Genomic DNA, 23199 nt, shown 5'->3' with positions numbered 1-23199 from the left:
CTAAATGGAATGACTGACGTCCAGGTCTCCTTGAGACTGAGGAGTTCAGTCATGGAACCAGGCTGGGCGCATCCTAGCCGGAGCTCCGATACCATTCCTGCCAAGAAGAGCCACTGTGATTCTTTCCAACTTGTCATGATAAACTAAACCAAGAAGAGAGTATTCATCATGAATAATTAATATGACAGGCATTTTTGCTACTAACTTAACACTACAAATTTTGCCAGCAATACTCAGGCTAACTCTTGGTGTTGGCAAGTGAGTAACCTCATCCCTGGGCTTATTTGCAGCAACTGCAGGCACTGAGGTGATTTTAATCTTCGTATTTTAATCTTTTAATCTAATCTACTTCAGAAAAATGTTCCCAAGTCCCCTTACTTTTTTCACTTTTTTTTTTTTTTTTTTTTTTTCCCAGTTATGATTCAAAGGCAGGGATGCTGACAGAGCGATGGAGAATTGTTGGTATATAATTTAGGACAAGGTTCCACTGGCTCTTTAAAAGGCAAAATATGAATAGGGTGAGCAGTGACTGGTAAGCACGGCGAGTTGCCAGAAGGTGCCCACACTGCGTTGGTGCAGAGCGAGGCCGTTCGGCAGCACGGTCACTGCGGTCATCGCACCTGTGGGCAGCATCGTGTGTCATATGCCATCCATCCAAGCAGCCTCACAGGATGAACATCCTAAACTCTGCAGCTCTTCCAGAGGCAATAAGATGTTCCAGTTCATTTGTCCAGCTTAGATATCCTAGCACATTTCTGTGTATTCTTGAGAAATAAAGAAGCATTTGGGTCTCAATCACTCATTTTTGTCTGTAAAAGAAATAAGCGTGTGGTCTTAATGCATCAAGTGCCTCCCTCCCCTTTCCTCCCGAGTGGCACAGCTGGCTCCTTTTCAGAACTTCTTTCCCTGGTGCTGTTTTTTAACTGCACAAACTTTGTTTCATGTTGAAGGCTCTGCAAATGCTCACTCTGTTAATACCTTCAGAGATTTTCTCACTGTGTGAAAGCTGCTGGAATGGAAGCCAGCCTGGCAGAAAGGTCACCTCCTCTTAATGAGTTGCTTTTTGCTTTCCTTTCTCAGTAATAGCAATAGGAAAACCTAAAATTCTTCGGATATTGGACTTTAACGTATGTGCTTTGGAAAGGAAATGATTTTTTTTTTTTTCCAGTGAGGAAGGCAGATAATGATGATGCATTTTCAAATGTTCCTAGCAGAGGTCTGCTCAGAGCTATACATTCTGCTGTCAGTATCTGTTAGACTATATTGCTATACTGCAGTACGCATTTTCTGCAAAAATCCCCCCAAAAAATTGTAAAAACAAGATCTTTTTTTTTTTCTTTTTAAATGTGGCTTTGTGAGGCAAAAATTGTATTAAAGCAAAAACAAAGGGTGTGCATGAGGGGGTTGGGGGTATAAAGACCAGTACAGCTTTCTTGTTGCCATTTCTCTGTCCTTCACTGCTGCAGTTTGGCACCACAGGAACCCTGCAGAGCCCCTGTGAGGCGGAGCAGCCTTGCTTCCTTTGCAAGCAGCGGTGACTTGCCTGTACCACACAGGTTGCCAGTGCCAGAGGGAAATGATGGCTCTGTCTGGACTCAAGTGGCCTCAGGAGCAGGTGATGCGCAGATCAGCCGAGGTCCTCACAAAGCTCTGTGAGGGTGCTGTGTTCAGGACACAACTCTGGACGTACTTCCTATCAGTTGAGTTTATTATGGTAATACATAAACGTGGCCTTTCATCCACACAGGGATTTCCCAGCTAATCAAACCCGTGTCGCAATATTTGGCTGGGGTCTACCAGGTTCTGTTGTGTCATGTCCAGCACTGTCCCTTCGTTCTCAGTGTGGGCCGTAGCAGGACGAACACTGCAGTTGTATCAGCCTTGTGAGATGGATCTCTGCTGCTTTAGCAGTGACGCCTGCATCTAAATAGGTAAAATAAAATCGTCTCAATTCCTGGGCCCTCCAAGATTCTCTTACAAAGAGACGTGGCAAAGACATAGCGCAGCTGATGTAGGGCTCCTCCAAATTCCCGAACAGAGTGCCCTGAGGAACATGTCAAATCTAAGTGCAAAACAAGTGTGCAGTTGAGACGTGGCTGCTTGTTGCCCTGCAGCGGGACGGACATGGGCTGGCTCGGTGTGTACGTGGTGCTTGCACGGTTACGCTGACCTGAGCGATTTGATCAACATCGTGTAGGAAACACATCAGAGGCAGCAACGTGACCTTTGTGATTGCCATGTTTTCACATCTGCTGTGCTTCAGTATTCACAAAGCCTCCAGATTCCCAAAAAGCACTGTGGTTCTTTTAATAGTGTTGAAATTTTTTTTATTATTTTTTTTAGTGTTTTGTAGGCACTGGCTAACCAATCTGGCTAAGTGTTTACACTAGTTTGTTGACTTCCTACCCCAGTGTTGAATTTATTAGTTAGATGCGTAGTTTTAAGTTGATGACACTTTATTTTTTTCTTCTTAAAGATGTGAGCAATAACTTCTCAGTGCTCTTTCATTATCCATGTCATTTCCAAAGAAAGGTATCTGAAAGTTTGCTGAAGTCTCAACAAAGCAGTCTCTGGATCAGAGTGAGCATGGCTCTGCCCTGTGCCTTTCATGTTATTTCCCTGATTTCTGTCACCACTTAGAGGAGACTGAAATGCCCCTGGATGTGTAAGTCACCCCTGGGTGGTACTGGAACCAGTCCATTCGTGGCTGTTGGCCGGAGCTGCTCTGTTTGAGTCTCGGCTGTAGTGGTTATGAACTTGGCATTATGAACTGGGCCTGTGTCCTGAGCTCAACCTCTGCAGAAACTTCCGCTAGCGATGCAGCCTTGCCATCGTGCTTAAACTGCTCCTTCTTTTCTATAACATCTTTCTATAAATACTTCAAAGGCATTTTAATGCATTATTCTTAGCCTACAGTGACCTTCCTGGAACAAAAGGTTTGATTAAGAGTTGTTTATGCGGAAATATTCACAAACCAAAATTGGAGGATGCGTGCATAGGAGAAGCTCTTGAAGGACAATGAGCACACTTGCTGTCTTGTACTGGGGCTCCAGCAGTTTTAAAGGCACTGCCTGTTGTATGGCCGTAGGTCAGTTCTTCTTATATTCAAATAAAAAAAAATAATAATTTTGATGTTATTTGACAAGCCATTTTGCAGCCAAGTGAAATAATCCTTGTATAGCATTTTGATGTATCCCACAAAGCTTGGTTCAGTCCTCGTGATATTTATTCTGTTTCAGATATAGCAGTTTTCCAAAATAAGGGCTAATTTAACTTCCTGTTACCATGGCCTTCAACCCCTCTAACAAATAATTAATATAGAAAAAGCAACATGTAATTTGCTTCTGCAGATAACCCACACCATTTGATTTGTAAAAGGCCAGTAATACTTGATGGTTCACCACTTAGGAACATATCTTAAATGTTCAGAGTCCATGGTATTTCCCCGGAGTGATTTATAATGCAACAAGAAATGGAAAGCTTAAGAAAGGGGAGGAGGGTTTGGATGGGAACACTTAAAATTTCTTGGCAGAAGCTTACTGCTAGGGAAGCTTTGGTGTCTTGTTTTTTTGTTCGATTGTTTTGGTTTGTTTTGGTTTTGATTTGGTTTGTGTTTTTCCCCTTTCCTTTTGGGAATGAGAGATTTCAAGGAGGAAATGGCTGATCCGAGTTCCTGAGAGTGCTTTCTGAAGGCAAGTTGAGAGACCAACCGCATTTACATCACAGACCACATCCCTGTGAAAAATGTAGCATGCACGCTTAACCTGCTGGACTCGGCTGGTGATCCTGGGAGCAGAGCCACAGCTGCTGAACAAAGGCGGCTGGCACCGCAGCCCGGATGCCGCTCCCTCATCTGCACTGCAGAAAGCTCCTAGCTGAGCCGTAATAAATTGCCTTTTTCCGCTGGAGAGAATGGAGTCACATAGGTGCAACCATAAACCTACCTTCTTTCTGAAAGCGAAGATTAAAGGCCTACATAAACCATAAAAGTATTCTGGCATTGCATGAACAAAGCGCTATTGGATGAATATCAAGTTTTAGCAAATTGTAGATGCTAAGGTGGCATCATAGTTGTTACACTTCCCCAAAATGCCAAATTTCCAGCATAATGGGTGTTACTTTCTTTTGAGGAGAGTTTCCATAAACTTGTTTATTGCTGTGGCACATAGAGCTTTGCTGAGACTCCGCAGGATTAAGACCACGCACTGCACTGTGCCTGCGGGGCGACCTGCACAAAGCAAGGGGCGGCTTTTGGGGATCCCCAAAAGAGTCAGAGGCATCGGAGAGTTTAGGTTTGCTTACTTTTTTGTATTCTGTGTCATTCCTTCAACTTCCCTTCTTTGTGGGCTCTAGATTACTTCTTGTGTACACATGTAATTAGATTGGACATCAATAGTAACATTTTCAGTGATGGCCTGTAAGTTTATTACAGATGCTTAATATGTATGGCAATGGATTTAGCTGTAGAGTAGCAGTGTGTTTGTAGCCCTTGTTGTAACTGTTGTGTGCCTTATGTGCCACTTTGCACAAGATGCACGCATAGAAAAATGGGAAAATCAATAGCGTGGCAGATACGGCTGACTTTGAACCCCAAATAAATTTGGTGTTGTTCTTTTGGGACTTTCTACATGACGATCTTTGGCACTCAGCTTTTTCTAGGAGAGGCAGTGGAAAACAAATGCAGAAAGTGAGAACTTTGGCTTGAATTGGGGTTTCAGGAATGAGGCAACCAGCAGCTACTGGGAAGGACAGCGCTGGGAGGCAGGGGTCTGTGGGGAGCTGGCTGCACCCACAGGCATTGGGAACTGACTGAGGACAGAAATGCGTGCGGGCTCATTCTCAAGTCCTTTTCTCTGATGGTTTGTTAAATGCCTTACTGCCCCTTTCCTTCCCCCTCCTGTGCATTTGTTTCAGGAGGAACCTTGAGCCCCAGGCTTGGTCGGAACTTCTGTGGGCAGCGGCGGGGTTTGGCTCGGGTAGCCTGGGGAGGAGCTGCATCACTGCTGGCCGGGGGTACACCCAAACCTGAAACAAGGAAAACGCCCACACAGAGCTGTGTCTTCAGTGTGAACAATTGGGAGCGTCCTGCTATTACAGAGCAGAGAGCTTTAAAGGAAGACAAAGTGTTAGTCAAATAACTTTTAGAAATGGTACGTGCTGAAACAAATTTTCAGAGCAAGCTTTTAAAGAAGATGGGATAGACACCAGAAGATGGCAACTGTATGTGAAGACAACTTTGGTCTGTTCTATGTTTGTTGTTCCATGACTAACAGACAGCTGAACCTTTTCAATTTCCTGGATTTGTGTGGTGTTTTTTTTTTTTATTATTATTATTATTTTTATTATTTGGGAATGTGTTCTCATTTCAGGACTTCTTGGAAGTGGGTTTCTAACTAATAAAATTCTGTAACCAGGGTATCTCCATAAAGCACTTCCTGAAAGGAAGCTATTTCATTGAAGAGAGATTTCCTTCAGGAATCCTAAATAGTGTTAATGCAAGGCAATTTTTGTGAGACATCCATCTTTGAATGGACCGAGCTGAATCTTTCATCGGAACTGGACAAAATCCCTGAGGAAAAATGCACATGAAATGAATTGAGCCCTACATATTTGAAAGCAAGGATTCGGTCCTGCTGTGACTGCTGAGCACAGAAGTGGAACAGACGGTTTTGGAACAGGCCAAATTGTGTGACCTTTTCTGTCAATAGTAATTGCTAAATCCATATGGATCGTCCCAAGCATGAATGTGATGAAATAAGAAATACTATGCACAACTAGCTTTTTAAAGATGTGATGCATCTAAGAAACAAGTAGATGAAGCCTTTTTTTTTTTTTTGTCTTCACATTGTGCTCTGTTATGAAGGTTTTCAAGCAATGATGCAAATTTCTTTCTGTGAAGTTTGCTTTTGCTCTAGTGTACAGCTTCTTGTTCAAGGCTGCACGGCGGAGACAGTGGTCCAACTGCTTTAAACAGTTGTCACTTGGCTTTGATGTTTTAAAGGGAGGAGTGTCCTGGAAGCCCAGTCTTAATTGGTGTTACCAAACAAGTAAAAGGCAGTGATGAATAATGTATAGTCCTGCTTTTGTCTTTGGAATCAACATCAATAAGGCAAATCATACGGAAACATTGCCTGTTTTGATTCAGCTGGGAAGTTACCTCAGAGACTGTGACATGCATATTTCAATCCGAACCGGGATCCCAAATGGGCAAGCCCCAGAATTCTGATCGGGCAACAACACGTATCAGCACTTTGGGAGATGGTTATAAGTGGGTCAGGTTACCCTGTGCTCCTAAGTTGTCTTGACTCTAGGTTTCTTTGGGCTTGGGGGTTTTGACTGTGGTTGAAAAGGACTGCAAACAAGCACAAGGTCTTGATCTCTCCTCCTGGAGAAGGGAATAGAAGCATAACCAACGTATGGTGACTCACCAGCACAGTGGGTTTAGAGAACAGGTTAAATTGAACGCTTCCCGGGAAGTCTGGTCTGGGAGGCTGCACCTACTGCTGAAGAGAATGATTTTGGAAAGCTGTGTGTAACTTTTTACTCAGTTTACGTGATTCACTTAATTAGTTTAGAAATATCTGTGACATCACAACGGCAAGGGCATATTCTTATGCCTGAGGGGTCAGTGTTTATCTCAAAACTGTGAGTACTTAGGGGGAAAAAAGTATATCCATTTAATCTTACGGGCAGACTGACAGCAGAAAGGACTTGGCAACAGGGGGGAAGGCCAAATATCTGTGGATAGGGGACCCCATTTAGCAGTATTTACCCTGGCAAAATTCCCTCTGGCTTTGCTGACAATGCTGATGGAGTGAAAAAGGCTGAGTCGACACAAAGCAGCAGGAATTCAGTGGGAAGCATTCTTTTGGGCTGTGTGTAATTCTGAATGTGTTTTTAATATTTTGGGGTTTTGTACTCTGGATTAAGTACTGAGTTAAAGAATTTGTTTTGATAATTTAGCATTTCATCTGTTGCACCATCATCGTACAGATTTTAGAACAAAAAAAAAGCAAAATATATCACTATGCCTGATGTACCTGGAGGCATAAGGGTATTTCACTATTAAACCCCCGTTTCCTGAATGACACTGTTTGCTATGAGAACAGGAGCACAGAAGAAAGGGAAGGAGACAGCTGATAAGAGGAAAAAATAAGACAGAGTTAAATGGCTTCTTAGGTCAGGAAATTTGGTTGAAAAAACAGTTACGGTGGAATGAACATATACATTAATGAACGTATACCTAAACATATGTATATATGGTTAAACATGCAACAGGTGTAAATGAGACTGACATTTTTCTCACTTTTCTTTTTAAACCACATGAAAATTAGTGTTCAGAATTTGAGGCTGGTAGTAAAGGGACCTATGTCCAGAACATAATGGGAAGTAAGCATAATAAAACATACCGGGAATTAAGCAGCAAAGTGATATTTCACTAACCAAACACACCCACCCACTCTTCCCATTTAGTTGCATGTGTGAAATTTTAGATCAAGTTGTGATTTTGAAATTTTTCTATCCCAAACTGTAAATAAATATTGAAGAAAAAGATGACCAGAAAACAACAACAATAAAAGGCCATCCCTTCGTTTGGGCTGGAAATAGCTTTTTTGTCTTCACTAAGGTCTGCTCCTTGCCTGACAGTGTGATGAATGAAATCCTGCACTCAGGTATCCAAGCATTGGCTTACACAAACAGACTTACTCTTGAAAACCTTAACCTTCACATTTGCCAATTCCCAGATAAGAAAATATATGCTCTTGTAGCTAAAACCATGGTGAAATTAGTTGATATTTTTGTACTGAGAAATTACAATACCGAATACTAGATTTTTTTTTTTTCTGTGCTATTAATCAAAGCACTTTCCTTAGCATACGTAACTTAATTCCAGCACATAAAAAATAAATAAACAATATAAGTAGGAAGGAGAGGGTTTTTCAGATGTTTCTCTGGTGTTCATCTCTGCTTATGTTCTTGGAAATGTACGTGTATACATGTATACGTCATACATATAAATATATATTGTATATATGCACACGCACACAGAGTGGTAAGCTGAGTGCCTCAAACTACTTCTTAAATCTCTTTTGGAAGCTGTGAAAACACCAACATAGAAATTATTTTAAGAATTCTAGTAGAGGCTCTATTTCTTTCCTTCTATTTTTGTATTTGTTAGAGGGATGATGGCATGCTCCTTCCCACAGAAATGAGAGGTGTACAAGTACATAAAGAGGTGTGTGAATTGCTCACTTGGCTTTGTTGTTCCCAGATGCGAAGCTTTTCTTAATTGCCAGCCTTACAAATTGACTTTGGGATCTGAAAATCCAGATAAATTTTTGTTCATTATAGCTTCTCTGCAGGCCAAATGATGCTCACCTGTGCAACTGCATCAGCCAGATGGCAGTGAGGGGTGGAGGGAGCTGGAAAAGGCCGTTTGCAGATGAAGCGTATTTGGTGATGAATCAGTAAGAAGCAATAAAGTCAGGCCCTTTGTGCTGTTTTATAGTTGCTTCCAGAGTACAGCCACGCTGCTTGGTTGGTCAGCAGTACTTGTTTTTCTCCTCATTTTGTCTGACATCAATTATGTCCTGTGCAGATGGTGATCATAAAACCATGGGTGGATAACAAAGCATGGGGACAGAAGGACAGGACCAAATGTGAAGCTGGGAGGTGTGTGTGGAGATGACCCAAACAGAAGTCAGTGTTCACATTTTTGCTGTCCTTCTGTTTGCGTCTTAATTCTCTTGAATAGCAAGTCAACACTACCAGGGGAAGAGGCCTTATGTGGAGTTTGAGACATCCAAAGAAACTGCGTGAGCTGGGCCTGGTGACCTCAAGGAGGATGGGAAAGGGAAAGGGGCCGTGGCTGGTATGCTGCTCACCCATCCCTTTACCCTCAGCACATTTTGTGCTGGTTCTTTAAAGTCTCCAGGTGTGATAACAACCTAGAGCAGTTGTAGGAATGCATAATATGGAAATCAGCTCTTCACACTTATTTCTCACAAAGTGGCCATTTTTAATACTAGCGCTGTAGGCAGTGGCACAGCAGTGTGAAATTTCAGGCAGAGCTTTCCCAGGGTTGGAGCATGGTAACAGGACCTTGTGAGGAGGAGAGCTGAGCAACGGTGAGTAAAGGCAGCCCTGTGTGCTCCACCTGGTCTGTGAGAGCGTGTTTGTCTTCAGGATGAATGCTTTAGAAATGTCTTCAGAGAGCATCAGCTGTGTTTGCATACAAAGAACAATGACAAATCCTAAATTTGGTATGAAAATCATTCAGATTGTCTCTAGTACCCATTTCGTGCCAAAGAAGATTATCGTACTTAAGGAAAAAAAATCAATTTCAAGAAACGGAAATATAAATGGTATTGAAATAACAGGATCAAATTGATATATTGAGCCTAATTTGCAACTTAATTACTCCAGATTTATTTTAATGTAATTCTATTAATATCTAAACTGTTGTAACAAAGTGGAAAATCAGGTCTGTTGTTTGTGGATCTCCCCTAGAGATCATTAGCATGTATACAATTGCATTAAAATTTAAACGATACACTGCTGATACAAATCCTTTTCACTTGGTTTGAGGAAACCTGCATACGTTCGAGCCTCTGGGTAATTGAAATTGAAGCAGTTGAGAAGATGTCATGTAACAATGGTACAAGGAGTGTAGTCAAATTTCATTGTCTCTAAACAGCTCAGCAGTGTGTGTAAATTTAAGCAGGATAGTCATCAATTCTGTCACCCTGTTAATTATGGCAGAACTGTTAAGAAAGTGGCAATGTAAAACTTAACAGTGTTGAATATTAGAATATTCTAATCAGTGTGATCAGGTTTCTCATCAAGAAATCTTGTCTTCTTCTGTAATACTGTTAGGGCAGGAATGTGCCAGTGAATTGAGGGATAGGCAGAGATTTGCTCAAAAACTGTCATTTTTTTTCCAAGAGCATTAAAACTTGTTCACAACCATAAAAGTTGCTATAGGTGGGTACTTGTGCAGGGGTATTTTATATGCTCATTTATGAATAACTTTTCATGAAGAGCTAAAAATGCAAGACGTTTTCAGAATGTTTCAGTCATCGTGTTGTGTATTATTTGCACTGTCTGAATTCCTGTTGCAGGAGTTGTCTGCAGTGGTTCATCCTTGAAACCTGAACTTTCCTTCAACTTTCTCAGTTATTACTTTGCCTATAAATCTGTCCATAACCCCCTGAACAACGTTGTCTTTGAACTCCAGTGCATCTACTCGGTGAAATTCTCATCCAAGCTTTAATCTTCTCGCACCTCGATATGTTTTAAGTTCCATCTTTATGGCCTGGCATGCACAAGCTGAATTTAATGGTGATAAATGCGCTTCTTGAGAGTAAAAGCTATAAAGTGTGCATTAGAGATTAATCTAAGCCAAATCCTCGTTCCCAACATGCTGAACTCGTGTGAGCTTGAACTGGGAGGCGCTGAGGAGCCCATGCTTGTAGCTTAGGCTCATCTCTAGTATCAAGCGCTTCTTTTTGCTGTTGTTGGTTTTAAAACAGAGTGTATTTATGTTAGATGTCTTCTCTACTAGAAAATATTTAGATCATCACTGGAGTTAAGTGTCTCAATTTACCTTCATATTGTGTTTGGGAGCAAAGTGAAGGGTTGTTTTATGGAAGTATTTGAGGGCAGGAGAAGAACAAACAAATCAAGATCAGAAAGCAAATCTTTTCCATCCTTACTATTTATGTTTTCCTGATACCCACAGGGAATGAAATCATAGATGCGCTTCCTCTTTCAGAAGAGAAGTGGCCGTGGTGTTCTCTCTCTTTCTCTTTTTCTCAGAGCATGCAAATCTATCGAGCTGTAACAAAAACAGCTTATTACAGGGCTTTGCTCCATTCATTTGCTAGTAAAATTCATTATTATCTGGATCTATTTTGCAGCTTCTGAATAACAGTGCAGCGCTAATAATCCGTAAGCTGGATGAATAGTGTGTTAAAATGTTTTCAAATACAAATCAGAGCTGTGATTTTTATTACTGTAAATGGAATTATTATAATGCACATGTGCATTTAAATTAGCTTCCCTAATTCAGAAAATGGAGCTTTTCAGGAGAGTTTCCACTTTGTTGTGACAGCGCATCTGTTTGTAGATTTGGTCCAGGTTTTGGCCCAGGGCCAGACTTGGGATTGCCCCATGCTGTCAGCGTGCTTCATCTAGAGCTTTTTTAAGGTGGATCGTAGGCCCACCTGGAGGCGAAGAACTGTGCTGAACTGCTGTTCAGGCAGACGCTGAAGTCATGACGATGATCTAAAAAGGCCCTCGAGGCATGGCTGAACACTTATTTTTGAAGCAGTGTAATAATACTGAAAATTCGGATGAAGATCCAGCAGCTCCACGGACGTGTCTGCTCCAGAAGAGCTCACAGAGCCCAGTGCTGCCAGTCTGGCATCTCACCGGGTCGCGAGGGAGATGGCAGCAGCCCAGTCCTGCTGGAGCTGCTGTGGCCTGCCCTGGCAGCTAGTGCTGGTAACCTACAGGCTGTCTCACACCTCTCTCCTTACATCTGCAAGGTGTTTGTGTTGGTGTAGAGTATTTTGGGTTGTCGCAGACCTGCCAGCATTGTTGTGTTGGAGCCTTCATTTTTACATCTACCAAGTGGGCAGCACGCCTCTTGGGTGCAGTCCCACAGCAAATTGCTTTACCTCAGCTTGCTGTCCTGTCTTTAGCTCCCACTGCTCTCAGTTCAGGCTGGGAAAGAGATCAGTCCCTGGGCCAAGGCATTTGTTCTTCTTTGTTTTAGGGGGAGGGAAAGGGAGGACAAAGGAGCACCAGCTCTGGTTAGGGAGTTCCCTGTGGTGACGGACAGTACGCGCCTGGGCCCTCTCAGCTCCGCAGGGCTCGCCTCAGGAGCTGCAGTGTAAAGTCCTGCTGCAAACTTCCTGTGGAACCTCTGGACAAGGCATTTACCCACTGTTTATCGCTGTCCTTTCATTATTAAAATAAATACTGTGTTAACAGACTGCTTTCTACGTGCAGGGACCAACCTTAGGTTAGTTCTTGTAGAGTTCACTCAGCTCCCTAAAAGAGGGGTGCTGCAGAGCATAGCTGTGCCTCTCAGCACACAGCCCCCCTACAACTGCTGACAGGCAAATTTCTTTCCTAGGGAAAGCACTCCTGTAAACCACGTGCTTCAGGCATCTGTTTAAGACTACTAAATTGAAATCGTTACGAATAATTTTTGAGCTTGGATTTAGGCATGTGCTGTGGTGCTTTCAGAGGCAGGACCCATCGTCTCATCTTCCTCAAAGCAGATTACAAATAGCGAAATCTGAAAAAGAAATTGCAAGGAGGTTCACACTAGTGCTCAAATGACACATTCTTCATCAAACCTCGAAAAGCGGCCACTAGTTTGGGGGAATTTTGTTTGGTTCATTTTCATTATGGTCTGCTTTTCAACTCCTTTCCTCTCAAGAAAGCACAGCTGGAGAGGATTAACTGAAAACAAATGATACTGCAGAATATCTGCTTGTTCATTGCTGCTCTTTCAGCTTACTTCTGCTAATTGATGCCTGATTGAAGCTCTAAGCAGTGTGCAACTGTGTCTTACGCTTCCATGCCAAAGGTATCTGTAAACCAATTCCCCCACCCCACATAAGACAAGGGGGGCAGAAGTGTAACCGCGAGTCATTTCTCTCTTCAGACTTCTGTACCTTCCTTGCCCCCTTCAATATACTGAATTTCAAGTGCCAGGTTTTTGGAGGTTAGCTGAGATACAGGGGTTGTTGATGTTATTTTTGTATATTTACTTCTTTTTGCCCAGTCTGCTAAAAGCAAGGTGCTGATGTGGTGCTACATAAGGCTTTATTTGTCCTAGAAGACAACTGCTGGAGATGCTGCTTATCAGCCTTGACTGATAACAAAATCTCACCATCTGCTGCCCGTTAGGCTGTCAAAGAAGGAGCGCGATAGCTTGCAGCTGTACGTGGGAGCGCTGCGGGGGGGTGAGGTGCAGGCGGCGGGGCTCGGGAGGCTGTCACTGTCCCCAGCCGTCTGCTGGACCCCCTGCTCTCGGGCAGGCCCTTGGGGGAACACGAGAAAGGTGACAACGCTCCCTGGTGCTCCCTCTGCACCAGCAGAACCCCAGGGAGGGGTTGTTGTCCCGGCCCACCTGCGCCGTAAGGAAAAGGCGATGTTCCACGTGCACGGTTTGCAGGGGTAGGCTGCAGAGCTTATAGGCATCTGTGGGAAAAACTGATAAGTGATTTCTTCAATCCTGTTATGCTTTGACTGAATTTTCATTGCTGTTAGGAGATTTATTAGTATTTTTTATGACCGGTCATAGCCTGTGTTCTTTAAAATATTATTTGCAATTTCCTTTCTCTAGAATGTGCCATTTAAGGAACATAAGTCAAATTTTCCATCGGTTGCATCAGGGAAGTTATAAATATGTCAAAGGGGGTGTATTTATGTATCGTATTATGTGGGAGAAAGAATTTGGCCTGTACTGTGTAAAATTAAAACAATAATTAAGCTCTGGCAGGAAGGTTGGAAGGCAAAGTGCTGGCTTATATATATTTGTATGTTTATTGTACGTGATAATTAAAGAGTAGTTATAAATTCTCATATACTCTAATTCCTCCTAATGGAAATACTTAGGTCACGTTACCCCTTGGCAGGTGTTTTCGTATCTGGAGGAAGAGGGAAAAATCAAGAAAAAGATTAAAAAGGAGTGCTTTGGTCTCAAGTACGGTGGGCACGCTGGTGCCCTGATGGGGCAGAGGGTTGTCCCTCAGGACGGGCAGGCAGCAGGAAAGAACTTCAGGGCTGGGACTGGAGTGGTGCTCAGTTCCTGGTGGAAAGGAGAGGGCAGGAGTGGGAGGCCAGCAGCATCCACCTAGTACGTAGCATTTACAGAAAACATGATGCCTAAATTAAGGTATGAATGGAGGCATCCTGTATTTCCTCAGTTTCCAAGATTCTTCTGTGCATCAGGCTTTCGCACAGAGGCTGTTTGCTTTCTCTGTCCGTGAGGTGGTGTGTCTGCACCTGGTTCCTCTTGCAAAGTGACGTGTATTTGAGAACTAGCACGATGATGCAGTGGTTGCCTCATTACTGAGAATTGTTCACTCGTGGCGCTACCGCTAACACTGCGATATTAGGTCTAGGGAGATGCCATCTGCTCATTTTGTGATGTGTGATTGCGTCTGTCTTGTCACACTGCGCTTTTTCTTTCTTCTTAGCCTTTTAAAGCTGCCTATCAGAGTTGGAAACTAACGTGAATTGCTGAGTATAAGTGCTTTTTATTAGTATTTTAAGACCAAAAATATCAAAATATAAGTAATTTAGTGTCATTGGTAGACATCAAAACAGGCTTTAAATAAATTCTTTGTAATTCTTTCTAATTTTTTGTGGCAATGATTCTCACCAAACCTTACTTCGTTTTTCAACCGACTTTAATTTTGCTTTTCTTAAGGCTATTTTTATTTTATAAAATAAAAGTGTTCTTCACAGATCAATGAAAGCCACGAACGCTACGGGTTGGCTTAGCTTTAAAAATTTGTTTCAAAAATGATTATTGTCATTTGGCAAATAACTGTCCTGTGCTAAAAGCTCCTCTCTTGTACAAGCATTATGTAATGTCACAGTTAATAGCATTTAACGTTATTGGATGCGAAATGACTTCAGTATCTCGGCTATAAAAGCCTGTTTACAGAGACGAGGCATTCTTGTTGGAGCGCCAGATTGTTAAGTAGCTACAAGTTGCCAAAACTCAATGAACTTCCAGCCGGTAATGATGTGCGAATTGCTATCAGGGCTGAGGATTTATTGGCAAAATGCTCGGGAGCGCTGCTGGTTCATAGCCCCAGTCGGGGCTTTACCCTTGTCCTGAAACCATTGGCAAGGCCGCTGGGATGGGTACATCCAGGAGCAGCTGCACCTCGCGCACGGCTCCTCGCAGAGAAGGGCTCGGGGGATTGTGGCCCTGCCCGAGCAAATGTCCAGTTATTTATTGATTTATTCGTTTATTTTAGATGGGCCTTCTTTGTAAGCTGGCGGTACAAAATGGGGAGGTACAGGAGCTAACCTCTGCCACGCAAATTGAGCGGTGTTAACTTTCTCACCATTCTGTTTTCCTGTTAAAAAAAGTTTTCTGTGATGTCGCAGCCATGAGAAGCTACCTTTGGATAAAGAGGTTTCATAATAAACCATAAAGGAGAAGATTCCTGCAAACCCGTTCAGAGACGTGACGGGAGCCTGGAAGGAGGCCGCGGCCCGGCCATCCGCAGCTGAGCTCTGCTGGAGCCCGAGAGGAAACGTCGGGCTTCCTGTGCACAGCTCACGGCGGCCCTGCAATATCTCACTCCAAATTTCTTAGCGTGGTCGGGCATTCAGTACAAAGAGCCATTCTTGTGAATCTTGTTTTTTTTTTTGTGTGTGTGTGTTTTTTTTTTTTTTTCAATTTTGTATTTCAGCTTAGTGATTGATTCCTTTTTTTTTCTAATGGACAGAGTGTTACTGGAGTCCACATAACTTCAGTGAAATGAACGGGTGTGTGCTTTTCGGGGGATTGAGTCCCTCCAATTCCCTTCTGTTGTGGGCTATTCCAAAAATACATTTCTTTAGACAAAGGATGAAATAAAATGCATACTGGGTGTAGTAAATACTGTGATATTCTGATTTATTGTTTTCTACTCTTGCTATGGACATCAACCAGTTAATATCCCTGTATTAATATATATATATATATATATATATATCTCCTAGGTAAAAAGTTAGTGTTGTAGAAGAAATATGTCTTGTCAGTAGCCAAATTTACAGATAGCCATGTGGCTTCAGAATACCCACCTTGCCATCTTTTTCGTGTTACAATATCCTCTTCTCACTTTCACTGCTGAGTGTTTGGGAGGCACAAGGTTCTTGGGTGTGCTTCAGGTGGGGTGCGCAGCAGGGCATGCTCAAGATGGTTGAACTTTTCCTTTCTAGAAGGATGGAGTTTCTCATGATGGTTTTTGTTCCTGACTGAATTTCCATGAAAACAAAAAGCATTTCTGGTATTTGCATGTGAGTGAAAGAGGCAGTTGCACGCTGGTGTGCCTTTGCCCTGCCAGTTTCCGAGGTGGGGGACCTGCTGGCACCCTTCTAGCCCAGGGTGCTGGAGCAGGGTCCCCAGCGGTGAGCGGGCCCTCCCAGTGCCAGGCAGGGCTTCAGCCGGAGCTGGAAGGGGTCAAAGACAGCTGTGCACAGTCCTTACAACTTCTCCTGCCCTCTCCCCATATCAGTACAAATGGCACCACCTGGAACTTGCCCAGTTTTCAGAATCTAACTTGTGGTTCTTCAAACCCAAGCTTTCTTCCAAATGATCCTCATTTGTAAAATACGTAATAAAAATGTGAGATGGGAGAGTGCTTGCACTGAGGCACGTAGCAAATGTTTAATGATCTTCTGTTGAGAAACTCTGCCTGAAAATTTTCTGTCTTTAATCTTAAAAAGCTTTACGGTTATATAAACTATTTTAAAACCTAAGATTTCTTCTTCTGAATTTAATTTTTGATCATTTAAGACTATTCACAGCTGCAAGAAGTTTTTTATTTACAATGTGATCATTATAATTTTTTCTTGAGTTCTTAAAGCCAGCACCCCAGAAAATAGAACATCTATTTAATATTGTAGGACAAGCCTGTAATAGTTTTTGTGTGCATGTGTGTGTGGGTATGTTTTTTGTTTTCCCAGTTTGAAGTGCTCTTGAATAGAAAGGAGAATAAAAAGAATAGAGTTAAATTTTCAGGCTGCAAAACCACATTCAGTGTTTGCAATTGAGCAGCTGTTGCAAACACTTCGGGACATTTTCTTTAGCATTTGAACATTCCCTGTAGAAGTGAGAAAAGAGACGCTCACTTAGCATTTCAAACATGAAAAATATTTTAACCTTTCCTTAAATTGTGCTTTAAAGTTTAGAATTAACTCTGTCTGGCTGCACAGATGGCTACGTTTTGCATTTTCCTTTGTCTAGGAGAAAAGGAGACCATGTGATCAGTTAATGGCTTAAAACAGTTAGTCTTTATTTTATACGTTCTTTATGAGACCTCAGGGATTCAGGGAAGATACTTGGAAAGTTGTTGTTTATGGTGTAAGACCTGTGATATGTGTTGTACTCTGTGTCCTGGAAATCATGAGCTATTTTTGCTCCTACTTATTAATCCCGGTTAATGAATTTTACAGCTTCGTCCCTTAAGAATTAACATTCATCATTCTGGTATGTAAAAATTAAAACTCAGATCACCAGTATATAGAAGTTTCTACTTTGTTACTGGAATGTGTGGACTCTTTATTTATTTATTTATTTATTTATTTATTTATTAACTTCTAGTAACCAAATTCTATGTGAACTAGAAGTGGATTTTAAGGAGTGTTTTTAAAGATAAATGCACTTTTTAGTCTTTCAGCATACCACAGAATGCTTTGTAAGCTTTTTCCCTGGACAATTTTGGGAAACAGCTTAACGAACTGTGGACTCTACAAATCAAATGTGGTGCTGGGATAAGTGACAGAAAATCCATGAAGTTAGTGGTGTGTCAATTTTAGTATATAAAACCAAATCTGGTATTTTGTGCCTTGTAATGATTTTTTTTTTCAAGTAAATTTTAAAATTATAACAGCTGAAGGATTGGTAGATTAACATGTAGATGTGCAGATCTACGTATGTGGCACATACAAGAACTCCTGACAAATCCCATGGGAGCTGAAGAAATTTGAGGGCTTGTTAAAAACAAGTTTATGGAATGCTCTTGCTGTAAATATAGGCACGTGATAGATTTTTTTTTTCTTCCCATTTGGAAGTATTAATATGGTTTTAAAGGCTGCTACTGTTTTTATCCTATAAAGATAAAAAGTTTCCTGTGGTCTTTTCTTTTTAGCTCTTACCCTTGTAAAGCAACACATGCAACCAGACGCATCTGGTTGAAGTTGTTCTGGAAGAGGGGCATAACTGGGTAGAGACTTTACAACTTTATTCCCATTCCTGCTGCAAAATGACTTCCATTGCAACCCCCACAATCAGAGAGGTCATTCACGTTGCTGTCAGATGGAAATGCTGCCATGTCCCTGCAGTTCCACGAGATGTGCAGATCAGGAGAGGAGATCAGGGCTAGATGGATCGAGGTGCTGTGATCACTGTTTGGGCCTCCAAGCTTCAGTGCTATCTACCAGGCATTTCTGGCAGATACTTAACTCATTTCTATTGAACTAAGAGCAGATACAGATATTGGTTTTTGTGTTTTGGGAGTGTTTGTTTCTGTCTGAGAACACACACAAAGTGGCTTCCAGTCAGCTGAATCCTTCTCGTTTATTCATGGGGTAAAGGTTGCATTTCCTCGAGTTTTTTTGATGGTGTTTCATTTATTTTTTTTGCTTCCAATGACCTTCCTAGAAAGAAAGGCTAAGCAAGTGTCGCAGGAAACCTAGTGTTTGCTGAGAAGCTTGGTTACCCTTGAGTACCATTGCCGGTTCCTAAGGCACAGAAGGAGCTGGTATGCAAGGTCGGGAGTTGCCAGCTTAGTTCATGTTAACACAACGTGAAGAATGGGGTGTTACTGTGTAGAAGCTCTTTGTCTTGTTAGAAATCTGGAAATGTAATAAACTTGTTAAGCTGCAACCTTAGAAGTCTGAAGCGTGGTTCTGAGTTATTATTTTAAGCCTTACAGATAAGGAAGTTCTGATGGGTGAAACGGGTGAAATCCAAGCACAGAACTCAGTCTTTGCTTCTCCTGAGCATCTTAGTTGCCTCATGATTGTCAGGTTTTCCCAATGCTATTATCTTTTTGACTGCTTAATACAACACAGAATCTATGTTAATAAAACGCTGAGTCTAATTGAAGATGCTGAAAAATTATTTTATTTTTTTTTCCTGCAGCGGAACCCCTGCCTTTAATGGACTTGTGCCGAAGATCAATTCGTTTTGCTCTTGGCAGAGACCGCCTGCATGACATAGAAATTCTACCTTTGCCTCTGTCTCTGAAAAATTATTTACAGTATCAATAAGATGTCTAGAACCCTCTGGCCTCACATTGGACTACATCAATGCAAATGGCAGAAAATTGTTTACAGCAAAATATAAATCTTCGTGATGGACACTCAAGTGTTATTTAATTTTTAATATATATATTTTTTCTGAATCAGTGGAAGCAGATCACTGCGGGGGACTACTAAAGAATGTGAAAACATTGATTTGATCAAGATTCATGTATTATCTGTTGCCTGTTATGTTTACAGTCATGAAAGCCATTATCTTCAGCTGTCATGTATTGGTTTTTCATTGATGTCTCTGATAAATGCCAAGAGAAAATCTGACCTGCAAGATCTCCTGTCATGCAGAACAGAGCATTCTTCAATAATATATATTTTTTTCTTTGTCTCTCCTAAACCCCAGCCCAATAGATATAAAAAGTTAGCAAAGGAAAAAACAGTAACTTTTGGAAAATGCTTAAATCATACCTTAAATCCCCAGAGCTGTGAAGAGCTTTGAGTGCTCTGCACTCAATATAATCAGGCCTACAATATCTGAAAGTTCTGACATTCAACAACAAAAAAAAAATCTAGGCAGATTGTCTAGAAGAGTCTGTGATTTAAAAACATGAGAGGAAAAACTGGTATGTGTGTCTGAAAGATCAACTTTTGGACGTGGTAAGTGAAATGAAGTCTATTGTTTTCAAAACCAAATCTAGTCCCTCCAAAGTTTTGCAGTTTCTAGCAAAGTGCTAATTAGCCCAAGAATTTAGGATATTTGTATTTTAGAAAGCTTGTCACTTTTTTATTTGAATAAATTTATAATTTTTATGTGGTATGAACTCTAAATACTTGGTTCTCTTTTTAATGTATGTGTGGCTATAATGTTTATTTATCTGTTTAGAGTCTGTGGAGTTCTCATTTAACTGTTACCCATCTTGGGGTTACTGATTTTGTTGTTTTTTTTTCCCCATCTCCACCTGAAATGTATTAATTTTTCAGGCTCATCCTGTTTTTAAGATGCTGCTTTCTATTTGCATTTCTTACATGTTTCAAGTTATCTGCCCGATCAGTTATCTAGTTTTTAAACTGGAAGTTGTTGTTATGGCAGGATGTCAAATGTTTAGACTGAGCTGCCTTCAGCATATTTTAATGTGAATTTACTGATGAACGAGGAGAAAATTTCTAATAAAGTCTACTGTCCAAAATACAACTTGTCTCCTTTGATGAAGTGTTAAATAACATAAACTTCAACTCTGTATGCAGTGCTGGTTCCTCCTGCAGCTTTGTAAATGTTTCTGTCCAGCACAATTTTGGAATTGCTGCTTTGGGTTCACGTGTGAGTGAAGACCATCACATCGCAGGCAGTGTCCTGTCCCACTCCCTCTGAGTACACTTGTACTGAAGACTTGTGCTTTTAACACTTTTCTGGCCGGATTCCTCTAAGCAGCACCTCAGCTTAGTGCTGAATTGCACTTTGAGACTCCATGATTGAGGTAAGTTGATGATCGACCAGCACGCATGGGTGATGCAGGCACATACGCTGCCAGATGCCGATGGTTGCCCTTCTCTCAGTCACCTCAATGAGCAGAATTAACAGATTCCATCAGAAAAGAGAAACGAGGTTAAAAAGCTAGAGCAACATAAGCAAGAGTGGGAGCAGCAAGGGCAAGGTAATGTAGGGATGTCAAAAAAGAAATAACAAGGATTTGCCTCTCTGGGCTTAACAATGCAAGTCGATGCATGTTTCAGCACCAACTTATTTTTGGAAATGTTTCAGGTAGGGTGAGGGGTGCATGCTGTATTCCATACTTTAGTCTTACAAAGGGGAAGAAGTTACACCTGTTGTCTAGATTTATTACTTTTCCCATTTGCTTTGTTTAATTTGAACCTTTTGTCTTGCTAGGTACAGAGGAGGAAGGAGGTATAACAACGTACCCAAAATGAAAGGTAGAGCTGTATCAGGTGATCTTTCATAAACCAGGCAAGCAGCTGTTCAGAAATGGCTTCGTAGTCCTGGTATACCTTAATTTTTCTCCTCAGAAATCTATTTTAGGTAAGCATTTCCCAAAATTAGTGTCATAGTGTCTCTAACTAGACTTCATGTTCCTTTGAATAATAGCAGTGGCACACACTGCTGTTGAAGTGTTGTCTTCCCCTTTGTTCTTCAATTGACCCAGGCTAACAGCTTTTTAATGTGACAGTGAGGTGGGAACTGATACCACGAGACACTGAATGGTGTCTCTCTATGTTAATTAACCCAGTTATTTTACAGTAGGATTGAAATTGCAGTTGGTGTCTGTGATGGTGATTCCTTTATACCACATGTCCTTATTTTAACTTCCAAATGTTTTTTCCCTAACAACTGTCACGCAGGAGTACTAGCTTCATTCTTTTCCTGTCCCCTGGACGTGCTGTTGTGATTCTGTGGATGGTAGGTACACCTTTTCACATAGGCGTAGGGCCCTGTTTTGAGGGGCCGAAGTCTTTTTGGTTTAGTTTTCTTGGTCGACAGAAAACTTCTGAAGGAGGATATACTATGGAAAATAATGATACTTCAGTGTTCGTGCTAAACACCCCTTTGCAAATACATTTTTGTCCAAGAAGGCTATAGGGAAGCCAGAGTGCCTGTCTGCATTGCTAAGACTGAGCCAAGCAGAGAGGCTAAGCAAGCAGTTGGCATACCTGCCCACAGAAAGCACCGGGGAAGCACGTGTTCTCTGCCTCGCGGAATTCCAGCCTGGGTGGTGTGTTTCCAGGCTCCATTTTTAAGGCTCACATTACTGGAATGCAAACAGTGTTTACTGTCTGCTTCAGGAGTGACCTGAGCAATAATTTATAAGGCGATGATGCATTGGCTTTCACCCTGAACAGAGGTCATACACTAAATTACAATGCAGTTGGAACTTCTTAGTCTCTCTGTCCTGGAAAGATGAGTGTGCCTACCGGGAAGTCCACCCTCCGGCATACCGAACAGAGAGGATGATTGCTTATTGTAATGCTGTGCTACTTCCAGATTTGCTGTAAGAGCTCTCTTGTAGCTGTGTATTTGGATTTCCAACTGCTTTTGGCTTCCATCACACAAAGAAACATAGGCAGTAGGTGCATGGATTTTCAGCTTTTACGTCCTGTCTGTGCAAGAGGAATATAGCTTTCTGAGACATGATCTGGAAGTGTTCCCATGGCTGATATGCCAAGACTAATAGAAACTATTTAGAGCAAAGCACATGAATCTTTACTGTGGAATTTAAAGAAAAAGGGCATGTGTATGGGAGCCGTAACCAAATTGTGTCCTTTGTGATGGGTACGTGATAATTAGTGCATTGTAATAGGAAGAATTTCACCTGCTGTTGGGCTTTGGGTCTTTTGTAGAGCCCCTTCATAGTTCTGAAGTATTGGTAGTGCAGAATCCTTTACCTTAAAGCTGTGGTTGAGATTGTGGATACCTTCATCAGCTTCTCTTCGTTATTTTCCAAGCATTGCCTTTCTTTATCAGTTTACAATCGTTGTGGGGAAGGGGAATGAAATTATCCACCTAGAGATGTTGCTTTTGTGATCGCAGTTCACAAGGGCTGTAATCTCAGTGATGTTATGTAGCACTTGACTTTTAGACTTAAGAAAGTTGTAATTTCATCATACCTGAATTTGGGGTGCAATTTGAGAAGCTGTTGTCCTTTCGTATAGCAACTGAATGTTGCTACCACTAGCCCAACAATGTCAGTACTGTGAAGGATTTATTTGTACTTCAGATTGACCAAGCAGAATATACTGAAACGTCTGTGTTCTAATCCAGAGGTAATCTAATACCATCTGTAGAAAAATCATAAAGCTTAATTTAAGATTTTACACGTGGTGTTTCTAGTGTTCCACATTTTTATCTCAACGGATTTACTCATACTGTTCCCGTTGAGGTAGGATCTGACTTTGCAATAGCTTCTCAGTGTTCACTTGAAGCTGGGAAAAACTGTTACAGAAGCAGATTTCTATGAATCATTTGGGTGTTTCTGTTAGTTATAAAAGAGCAGCGCGCCAGAAATGCTATAAAATTCCCTTCTCATCCCCTTTACAGTTGGTATTATTAAACTCTAACCATATGTTCTCACGTCACTCAGCGGCAATCACTGTGCAGCAAGCTCTGTATCAGATCCAGCAGCACTCAGTCAGGTACAGTTCCCACTGACATCGGCGGGGAGATCTGCCTGAGTCAGCACTGCTGAT

At 41.6% G+C, this 23199-nt stretch overlaps 1 protein-coding gene across 12 annotated transcripts in view; it reads left to right on the top strand.

Annotated features, from left to right (window-relative positions):
• Window positions 1–20194, top strand: part of SPSB4 (splA/ryanodine receptor domain and SOCS box containing 4) — a 142390-nt gene extending 122196 nt beyond the window's left edge. For 9 of the 12 annotated variants that reach the window (XM_038183759.2, XM_072042390.1, XM_072042391.1 and 6 more), the window contains exon 3: window positions 4915–5319. In XM_038183759.2, coding sequence (XP_038039687.2) covers window positions 4915–5138 — 224 coding nt within the window. In that variant the 3' untranslated portion in view covers window positions 5139–5319. Of the gene's footprint in view, window positions 1–3642; window positions 3693–4914; window positions 5320–18889 lie in introns of those variants that run through there. The other 3 variants (XR_005267862.2, XM_038183764.2, XM_038183766.2) reach the window with 3 other exon arrangements.
• Window positions 20195–23199: the final 3005 nt, after the last annotated feature.

Source organism: Anas platyrhynchos, chromosome 9 (assembly GCF_047663525.1).
Source record: "Anas platyrhynchos isolate ZD024472 breed Pekin duck chromosome 9, IASCAAS_PekinDuck_T2T, whole genome shotgun sequence".
NCBI classification, from domain to species: Eukaryota; Metazoa; Chordata; class Aves; order Anseriformes; family Anatidae; genus Anas; species Anas platyrhynchos.
The sequence above is the reverse complement of the archived record's forward strand: the minus strand, read 5'-3'. Positions and strand labels throughout refer to the sequence as shown.